General features: G+C 31.3%; 2 protein-coding genes across 5 annotated transcripts in view; one reads left to right on the forward strand and one right to left on the reverse strand.

The window, feature by feature from the left end:
* Positions 1-1123: 1123 nt before the first annotated feature.
* LOC8266304 (CBL-interacting serine/threonine-protein kinase 9) lies at positions 1124-5575 on the reverse strand. The gene is made up of 15 exons (XM_048377417.1): positions 5096-5575; positions 4922-4984; positions 4563-4634; positions 4354-4461; positions 4137-4217; positions 3854-3907; positions 3633-3758; positions 3468-3557; positions 3187-3309; positions 2833-2940; positions 2381-2497; positions 2208-2264; positions 1879-1953; positions 1535-1605; positions 1124-1448 (listed from the first exon to the last, which is right to left on the reverse strand). Exons 1-15 carry the CDS (start codon positions 5270-5272, stop codon positions 1442-1444), a joined length of 1329 nt encoding a protein of 442 aa, XP_048233374.1. The 5' UTR covers positions 5273-5575; the 3' UTR covers positions 1124-1441.
* A 4083-nt stretch (positions 5576-9658) lies between these two features.
* LOC8266303 overlaps positions 9659-10653 on the forward strand; it is a 2665-nt gene continuing 1670 nt past the window's right edge. For 2 of the 4 annotated variants that reach the window (XR_001536011.3, XM_015725859.3), the window contains exon 1: positions 10022-10511. Coding sequence is in view for 3 of the 4 variants with exons in the window: in XM_015725859.3 (XP_015581345.1) it covers positions 10098-10511 (414 nt within the window). In the remaining variant the exon portion in view is untranslated. The other 2 variants (XM_002529927.4, XM_015725860.3) reach the window with 2 other exon arrangements.

Consider the following 10653-nt stretch of genomic DNA (forward strand, 5'->3'; position numbering starts at 1 on the left):
GAAAGGCAAGAAGGCTGAGATTTCGCTAAAAATCAAGTGTGAGCTTGTTCATATATATATATCTGAATATCTTTCAAATAGTAAGGCCAATAATATATTGCAAGTAGAAATAACCACTTAAAGTAAGTCTCTTCACCTCCCTTATCAATCGACCTGTGGAGCATTATCGACCATCACAAAAATCATTAAGATGGCCTATTTTAATGATTCTTTTTTTTTGTTTTTTTTTTATTTTAATTAATTAATAATATAATAGAAAATAAAATAACATTTTAGATAGAAAAAGTATAACTAATTACTTAAAAATTATTTAATTTCTTTTTATGTTTAGCCAATTGAGATTTTGTATTTACTAGACCACCAATTTACTTGTAATAGGATTTTTCGGTTACTTGATCTATGCCATCATCCTATAAGAAATCAATTTCGCTGCCTGACAAATTTAAAACCTCAAAACTTTCATCTTTTTATTAACTGTGTTATAAATATTATATTCTTGATTTCTTATGGCTGAATCGAAAGGATTATTTTTTGGGTTTTGTTGTTTGTTTAGGTATTGATTTTCCATAAAGAGTACTAATCTATGATGATAATTCCGAAATGAAAAATTATCTGCTAAGTACAATCTAATTCAATTATGATTCGATTAAGTGTTCTTTTACATATATAAAAGAATTAAAGCCTCGGGCCTTTTGATCCCGTGAGTAATATGAAAACAGTAACATTCTTTTACGAGGGTGGCTGCCATATATTTTGAAACTCTTAATTAACACTTACATTAAGCCTCATTTAACTTAAGCCTCAATTATATAGTGCTAATTTCACCTAAACTGAAAAACATTTCTTTCTCAATTTACCTAATGTGAATTGCTGAAAAGAAAATGTGAAAAAATTAATTTTTTTTTTCTATTAGACACATATAAAAATATAAATGAATAGTTATTCTTTCTTTGTTCTATTATGTTTCTCCTTTAATATGTGCATATTTATTAGGTTAAGTGTATTTTTAATCTATAATAAAATTGCATTCACAAATCAAAAAAATATAATATAAATCAATTATGTGCGTAGTATCGTACATAAAAAAGACTTCGATAGGTAATGCCTTGAGTTAGAAAAGTAATGAGTTCTGAAAAGACGAATCCATCAGTTCATTGATTAAATATAACAGTGGGAGTCCTCCAATTAAATGAACTGTCCTCTACTGTAAGAACTTGGTAGCTTTGTTTTAAAAAAATCAACTGGAGAGAGCATAAAAAGGTTGGCAGAATGATAACATTAATTGGGGGCGATGCAACACCGCCATGGATGACTTGAAACTGCCGCGCCCACAAACAGCTTGCTTACTTTGAGGACCATTTTTAAATGTATAAATGTAATACTGCTAAAAAGAAAAATAACTAAGAATTAACAAGGAATGGAGGCAACGTGACATTCTCTGTTATGACCTACACAAGGAAACTATGAGTCAATTACATGTACTTCCCAGTGTACCGATGCAGGATATATTGATAGAGATAATGTGAGAGATTACTTCAGTCCTTCAATGGTTCTGTCTGACTTCCAGACTATATCTTTTAACCCTGACGAGAAAGTTTTATAGAACTGCCATATGATCAGAAAGGGAATCAACATCAGTCAACCCTGAACTTTTGGGACATTGAAAACTTAAAATTCCTCAAGTCTGATGACCAAGGAAATGCAGTATACAGAATTAGTAAAACCAACGCTATTGATAATCCTGTGAAAATATTCTTCCTTTTATGATTTATATGATCCTGAGTAATTAATTAAGATCACCATGATTTGTGAATTTTGTTTTTTCTTTTTACGTTTTTTCAGCATCAAAATAAATCTGAAATGAGAATGTTGACATGCCTTGTGAAACTCCAATGTGTCACCACCAACTTTACGGAGCTCCACCATGTGCAATGAGGGTGCCACCTCAAACACCTGAAGTCCAAAGGCAATCAATCATTAGTTACCATCATATTGTATCAAGAACTTGTGATGTGTAACCGGAGCATGTGCTGTACTAATTGCCCAAACTATATAATTATTTAGATGGAAGAAATGACATATCATAAAGATAATATATTTATCAAGCCAAATGCAATGGTGGAACCAAGGATATAATGAATCCAAATTGTTAGTGGAAGAAAATCTATCAAAAGAAGCTCGCGGTCCACCATAAATTAAGTCATTACCTCAGTGGCAACAGCAAGCTGACCCTTCCTCCCATTTTTGTCGCCCTTAAGCTTCATCTGCAAGAATTTGATATAAACAAAGAGAAGAAAAGAAAATTCAAATGAGTATCGTAATTATAAAAGCTCAGTTTTGTTAATTAAGTTTGATAGCACCTGGAAACTCAAAACTATACCTTGTAGTTTCGCTTGTCAACATTAAAGCCCAGAGGCTTTGCAGCTTCCTCGATTTTGGACATAATTTCATTAGCAGGGCTATGGGAAGCAAAACGGGTTTCTCGTTTCACAACACCCTAAAGTGTAGAGAATCAACAGAGATGATGGAAAGAAAGGACAAAGATAAAATTAGAAAACCAAGAACAGATTATACCTTAGACTATACAAATATAAAGATACTATCCAGGCTGAAAAAATAAATTCTAACTCCGTATGCAACCATTAGGAATTAACATGAGACATTTTTGGCCTCAGGAATTACCAAGAAATAATTTAATTAACAGCCAAGATGCATAATCTTAGATGGGAAAAATCAACTATCATTCCTTACAGGCACCATGAGATATATGTGGCCTCAAGAATTACCAGAGCAAACTATAATGACCACAAAAAATATCTTAGTTTTACACACCGGCTGCTTTGCAAACAAATTTTCGAGGCTAAAGCCCTGGGTCTTGGAAATAAGCTCAAAAGCATTCATGGACACAGGTTTCTCCTTCCTTTCCGTTACAAGATGTTCCTGTAACATATAAAATAGAGCTTCAGCTAGAGCTTGTTCTCAGTTGCATTCTGTTTAGGTTACAGAGTCACAAGTCCAGGCATAAACCAAACCAACAAATTCAAGCAAAATAACATTAGACATAAAGAGTACAAATATTTCCCCTTTGCAGAAGCTAATTTGGATAAAAAGTTGGATTAAAAATAGTATATTTTATATAATTGTCTTGGCTAAAAGGAAAACTAGACCAGGGAATCTACTTCACACCTTAGAGTCATCAAAAGCAGCATCAACATCATCTAAATTTACATCCTCTTCCCACTCAAATTGAGTTTGCTTGTACCCTTTCTTGAACCATTCATCTTCTAAAATTTCAGAAATGGTTATCCGCTGCAGCAAAAGCAATCATCATTTTAATGAATACACAAGTGTTAAAGACAAGAATGCATCCGTTATGTATTTCATATGCTCATTTTCTAAGTGCCCGCCTGATAACAAATACTAGAACCAAAAACAGTATAACAGGAAGCATTTCTGCTGGAACTCACTGAAAGAGGGTTTGGATCAAGAATGCGCTTTATCAATTTCTTTGCACCAGATGAAAACCACGATGGAAATGTGAAATCCGCAGTGATAATCTGAAATAATTTTTGAAATGTGTTATTATGTGCAGTTCTAGTAAAAGGTGAAGAAAAGTCTTAAAAATTACTTACTTTTTTATACAAACCCATAAGGTTTGGTTCATCAAAAGGCAAGTATCCAGCCATAAGTACATACAGAATGACCCCACAAGACCAAACATCAGAAGCTGTGCCGTCATAACCTTTGTCTTTCAGGACCTGGAGAGAATATTAATCATAAGCCACAAGTGATACCCAAGTTGCAGCATTAAAGCAAGAAAATCCTATCTCGATCAAGTCATAGGTATACATACCTCAGGGGCAACATAGTTTGGGGTTCCACAGGCAGTGTGAAGCAGCCCATCCCCCTATAATTTGAAGAATGTTAGTGACGTAAGGTCCAGCTCCATTTCACAAAATGCAGAGATGTTTATCTTATAATCAAAGAACGGAAAATGCAGTTTCTATTCCAGCGAAAGATATTTGCCTCTACACATATGGTTCATTACATATGTTACTCTGGCTCTCATTACAAAGATCTTGATTGAGCATATCTTAATTGAGCATATATGCAATGATAAAGTAATAATTGCGTACCCGCACTTGTTGGGACAACGCACTCAAACCGAAATCTGAAACTTTAAGAACACCATAGGAATCAAGAATAAGGTTCTCGGGCTGCAAAAGGAGAATGCAGGGTAATCGTTAATGATAACTTGTAACCATATTCCACTAAGAGACGAAAAAGTCCAAATACTACATTCTATGGACAAGATGACGAACTTATAAATCCAGGAAAATAAGTCAAAAAAACCTTTAAATCTCTATGGAAAACGCCTCTACTGTGACAATAATCCACAGCATTAATAAGCTGGTGGAAGTATCTCCTGGCTTCATCCTCTTTAAGTCTCCCATGTCTTGCCTGTGAAAAGAAGAAAAAAAGGCAAATGGCTCTGATGGTATGGACAAAACAAAATACAAATGAAAACTATTAATTTGCAAAAAAGAAAAAGAAATCCTTACAATTTTGTCAAAAAGCTCGCCGCCGTCAATAAACTCAAGAACAATGTAAATCTTTGTTTTGCTTGCCATAACCTATATATGCATGTACCACAAAAAAAAATATAGAGTCAATTATAGGCATTGAATTCTCAATTCTGAAATCAAGACCATAAGCTAATTGCAAAATCCTGAAAGCCAGACAATGAATTGCAAGGAACTGCTGAATAATCTTGTTGTTTTCATTTCACCACCTTTGCCATCCCGAGAGTATAAAAGAAGTAGTTTTATTTACAATAATCCTTTTGTTTCTCCCAAGAAGAAGCTTACCTGATTGTTTTACGTCGAAAACATCACGAAAAAATAAATAAAAATATATGTACCTCGAAGATTTTGATAACATTTGGATGCTTAATCAGCTTCATCGTCGATATTTCTCTTTTTAACTGTTAACAATAGAATAAGAAAGTAAGAATTTAGAAAAGAAGAAAACAAAAGAATTTAGAAAAGAAGAAAACAAAAAACTTTTGCAATTAATCATTTACAGGGTGGCGAACCTGTTCAACCATCTTGTTACGGAGAACGTGCTCACGGTCGATGATTTTAATGGCAAAACTATCACCGGTTTCGACATTCTTAGCGAACTTAACCTTAGCAAAGCTGCCTTCCCCTAAAGTCTTTCCTAGCTCGTACTTGCCTACTCGAGTCCGCGTCGCAGGTGTCCTCGTACTCATTCTCTCCGACCAATTTGTGTGCTAAGGTTAGGGATTGATGCGCTAATGGTTTTACTTTTGTTGGCTTTTGCTGCCCCCAGGATTTTCAATTTTCTAAAGCTACGGTTTTTGTTTCTGGTTTGCAAAGGGAAAAAGACCAGAGGAAGAAGCTGAGGAGGAGAAGAGAGGTGGCGCTGGTGGCGGTGGAGCCCACAGGTCAGGATGACGTGGGACCATATACCTATATTTGTATCTACTCTCTCCACACTCCACTCAATTCTCGATATACTCCGTGTTTCCGTGTCTGCTATTTTCTCTTTTTTTTTTTTTTTGGGTAATTATTGATTCTATTCCTTTTTCTTTTTCCCATTTTAAATCTCTATTTATATGAATTGGTTTTTAAAATATTATCTTTTTCTCTTTTTAAAAATTCATGTAATTAAAAAACAAATGATTTAGAGTCCGAAAAGCATAAACCATATAAATAAGCATCATCCAATCAAAATATGCTATTTATTTGAATATACTTGAGAAAACTAAAACCATTGGGTTTTGCCTATGCAATGGTCAGCCTCGACTTGGAGAAACGTCAATAATTTTAAGCAATAATTATCTCTGAAAAATAGTAGAAAGAATAACTGATTGACGAAAATAATGGAATCAAGGATTGGTACTAATTATGCAAAAGGATGGCAATAAAAAAAAAAAAAAAGGAAGAAGAAAGATAAATAGAGGACCAAACCAGATAATAATTGGAAAAAAGATATTCATCAATTGAAAATGAAATGATAGTTGTACCTTATCAATAATTCGGAAAGTCCAAAAAGCACAAAAATCCAATGTAGTGCATGTTATTTATTATATATAATATATAATCCTAAATATATCAGTTGACTGACTTTGGCTCTTCTTATTGGGTTCTGAATTATGCCCAAAGTTACAAATTCCGTGACTACAGTTCCGTAGGTAATATCGCCACTGCAGGAGGGATCTTTGTCCACATATTCTCGAGTGGTTTAGATTTTTCTTTCTTTTGGTGAGCACAGAGGAAAAGACGATGGGGAGAGCTGCATGTTATATTGTTCCTGACCAACTGTGTAGTAATGCAAGAGATTAGTGCACATCAAGAAATAAGAATGAGACGTTCTATCAGAGAATGAAATTGAATTGTACAAATATTGTTCCTGTGATTGTAATTGATGTTATCATTATATCAGTCCCCCTTACACGTGTTAAACGATTTTAACTTCTACTTTCTTTCTATGTTATATTTTTTTAATAGCCAAGTGATATTAGGATCAAGTTTCAATGTTGTTTTAGCTTAGTAATAGAAACCTCTAACAACTATTGTTACAACTAGTCGCGTATTGTTATTGTTATTTTAATTATAAAATTAATATAATAAATATGATTTAATAAAATTTTTTATATTTAATATTAATTTATAATATTTTATTAATAAATTAATTATATTTAAATTTTTTTTAAATTTTTTTAAAACTTTATTAATACAATAACATATATTATTTTAAAAATATATATTAATTAATTTTAGTATTATATAAATTAATATTCAATACAATTGATTATTATTTTTAATATTAATTTATTATTGAATATAATATTAAAAATATAATTTAAAATGTTATTTTTAGAATTAAAATTATTATCTAATTAAAAAATTAGTGTATTAATTAATATAATACTATATATAATTAGGATGCTATTTTTTAGGATAGAATTAGTATTATTATCTAATTAAAAAATTATTTATTAGTTAATATAATATTAAAATATAAATAATATTTTATTTTTTAGAATTAGAGCTAGTATAATTACACATAAATTTAAATATTATGTGTCAAAAATAATACATATATCAAAATAAAAACTTTACGTATCAAAAATTAAACATATAAAATTAAACATAAACTTGCTTCCTTGCAAATTCAGCTACTGATTTAGCAGTTAGAATAAACATACAAACAAGAATTTGCCAACTTTGGAATAGGACCATTGGCTTCATCTTCAATATTGAATCAAAGTTTAATCTCAACAGTAAAATCATAACTGAGAGTAAATTTGGTGAAGGGGCGAGTTGCCGATCAGAATCAATTTGATCATGGGGAGGAGAAGTAGAGATTTAAATTTAAAATCTCCATCCGACCTCAATGGAATTTTCTCTAAACCAAAACTTAATAAATTGACATTTTTGGACTAATTCAAGCTCTAGACTATGTCTAATGAGAATTATAATTTCAAAATAAGTGGATATTGGATGATAATAAATTCTCCCTTTTTTTTTAGTATTTCACTTGGATTAAGAAAATATTTAATAGATTTTAATTATAAAAAATAACTAAATTAGATAAAAATTTATAAAAATAGATAAAAAAATTTCTAAGCATTATAAAATTTATTATACTTATTTTAAATATATAAAAGTGATAGATAATTAAAATATTTTTATTTAAAAAGGACATAAGAATTAATATGATATAAAAGGAGTAGATAATTCGAAATTCTTAAAATGATATATAATGTATGCATTATTCTGTTAAATGGGCCACCTCTTAATTATCCACTTTCCATTCTAAATCGGTCAGTCTTGTCCAGCTCATTTCCCAGAAAGTCAGGAACCTAGCCTGTTGGGCTTTTGCTCATTTGAATGATTGTGTTATTTTTGATTGGATAGAGATTATCTCATCTCATCCAAAAGCGTCATTTCCTCCTGGTTGAATCTGTAAACGGACTGGGCTCCGACTATATCCACTTCATTTGTCTTCTTAGTGTACGTTCTTTCTTTTTTAGTGCACTTCAATCCTAGGATTGGTTAAATCCTGGCCAGATTCTCACAAGGAGGTTCAGGTTGTTACTACAACTGACAAAAGAGAGAATCCTAGTATTTGTTTTGTCTCTTTCTACTATCACCGCCGTTATTTTGCTTATTGCCTCTTTGTTTGAACTTTGAAACGTACAAGTCTTAGAAGACCAATAGCTTTAACAATAGGAAAACGATATAAATTTAATTTATAGACATGTAGTTTTTACATTGCAATAAATAAATAAAACATATATATATTAATTATTTATAAATTTATATATAATAATTATTATACACTTAAAAGAAAAAAAATCTTATAGAAGGCAAATAAAGGCTCTTTTGTGGTTGGTTAAAACGGCTAACTTGAAGCTGCAGAAACTGTCAGTGGATCAGTTATGTCTCTGAATCCTGGTTCAGTATTGTTAACTCTCAGTAACCCGAGGCCATATAGTATGAAAATGTGGGCAAGGGGCCACTTGCTCCACAACAAAGAAGCAACATTTAAAAGAGTATTGGTGAACAAGCACAACAATAAAGGTGAGTGCTACATGCTCTTACTAAACCAACTGAGATTACCTCCATGGGTTTCTTAGCCACAGAGTGCTTCGTTAGAAAATTAAAAAATTTATTACTTAATCACAAATTGCTATCTAGCTACGCAACTCTTCCTTTTGCACAATACTGAACTCGGTTTCTCAATTCTATAGGAAAAAGAATACTATTTAGTGTAAAGATTAATAGCGTATGTAGTCATGTTAAAGAAGCAGGAGTTGCTTTTCTATATGCGTCACAGTTAGCTTAGCTTAATACTTTAAAGCTTATGGGCATATCTTAGTTTGACTTAGCCACTATTTGCTGGTATGGCCTGATACGTACGCATGACATTTGATATGGTTACAGTATTCAAAAAAATAATAATAAGAGTAGAGAATTCACTTATCAATTGGATCCACTTCAATTTGATCCTTTTACTAGAAAATTTAATATCAAAACTAATCAATACAGCAGTGCAGAGAAAATTCGTACTAAAAATGTGATTGCGTTTATAAGATAACTTAGTAAGCTATATTATAATTTAGTTATGTCAATTTTAACTTATTTATTTATTCATCTATTAAGAAATGATTTAAAAATTTATTTCAGTTATGCCATATTGCTATATAAATTAAGTGTCTCTTAGAGGTTAATATTGAAGAAAAAAATATATTCTTAGAGACAAATCACATATGATAAATTACCATATAAAAAAAATTTAATTTTATTTCCACGATAAAATTTTAAAATTTTATAATTTCAATCATTCAATTTAATCACTTATAAACGACAAATTAGTATATTATATTCTTTTTTAATTATTTTTTATGTATTATTTTTGAGATGTGTTTTTCTTTCACTTATAAGATAATTAAATTGTAATATATTAAAATAATAATTGAAAATAAATAAATTGCAATTTTATAGTCAAGATAAAATTAAGTATAAAATTTATATTTATATCATATCTTTCTGACTAGAGGTAATTTTCAGATCAGCTTGCTTAGATTTGATCATATTACAATCTTCTACCAGCTAAAAAAGAAAGAAGCAAATTAGAAGGGACCGCTTACCTCCTCCAAATTGATTTCCTATGACCAGTAAACACCATGGAGCTACTTCAAAAAAATTTCCTTTCTGTATAAGAAATTTTAAAAGCAAGAACCTAACTATTTCCTCGAAACAAACAAACGACCTGTCAAAAACCAAGTAATAGAAACTAGAATAGAAAATTCAAATACAATCTACCCCAGATATATGTATGTCTACGTCCATCACGATTCACTGGTGTTCCAGCCTGAGACGTAATTTTCTTCTTCTTTATATATATGTTTCATTTAACTAATACCAACTTTGATAAAAAGGCACGTTTGCTGCTTAGCTCAATCTGTTTTTCTTCTGAATTAGTAAGTCATTTAATGGAGAAACTATTTGTCCCTTCTTCACCTTAAATCTCTCCCTCTCATCAACTCTCAACAGCTAAGATTTATGTATATATATTATATGTATAAATTGCTTTATACAGCTATCTCTTGCTCTTTACATATATATCTATCTGCTTTCTTGAAAATTTCAGGGGAAAGATTCAAGAATTGGGTTTGGATGGGAACCAACGGTGAAGAAAAGCATGTGTCTGGTCATCTAGAACAAGAACCCAAGAAGATTCTGAAAGCATGCGTAGCATGTTTATGGTCGTTTTTGGTGAGTGTGGCAGGAGGATTGTTGCTGGGTTATTGGGAGTATGAGTATCACCTTACAAGTAGTCAGCTATGGATGGTACCTTTAGGTCTCATTCTGCTAATTACCCCACCGGTTGTTTGGTTCGCCCTTATTGTATCAGAAATCTGCAATTCATCAAAGGAAGATGATGATACCAAAATGAATCGAACCATTACCAAATCGGTACATGACTCAGTTTAACTAATTGGAGTTGTTGAGCGTTTTTTTCTCACTTCTTTACTACATGTTACATCACTCTTCTCTTATTCAGGGTTTGCTTATCTTACATCTTATATATTTTAAAGAAAAGACTAAGCTAAGATTT

This window comes from Ricinus communis, chromosome 1 (genome assembly GCF_019578655.1).
Source record: "Ricinus communis isolate WT05 ecotype wild-type chromosome 1, ASM1957865v1, whole genome shotgun sequence".
NCBI lineage: Eukaryota > Viridiplantae > Streptophyta > Magnoliopsida > Malpighiales > Euphorbiaceae > Ricinus > Ricinus communis.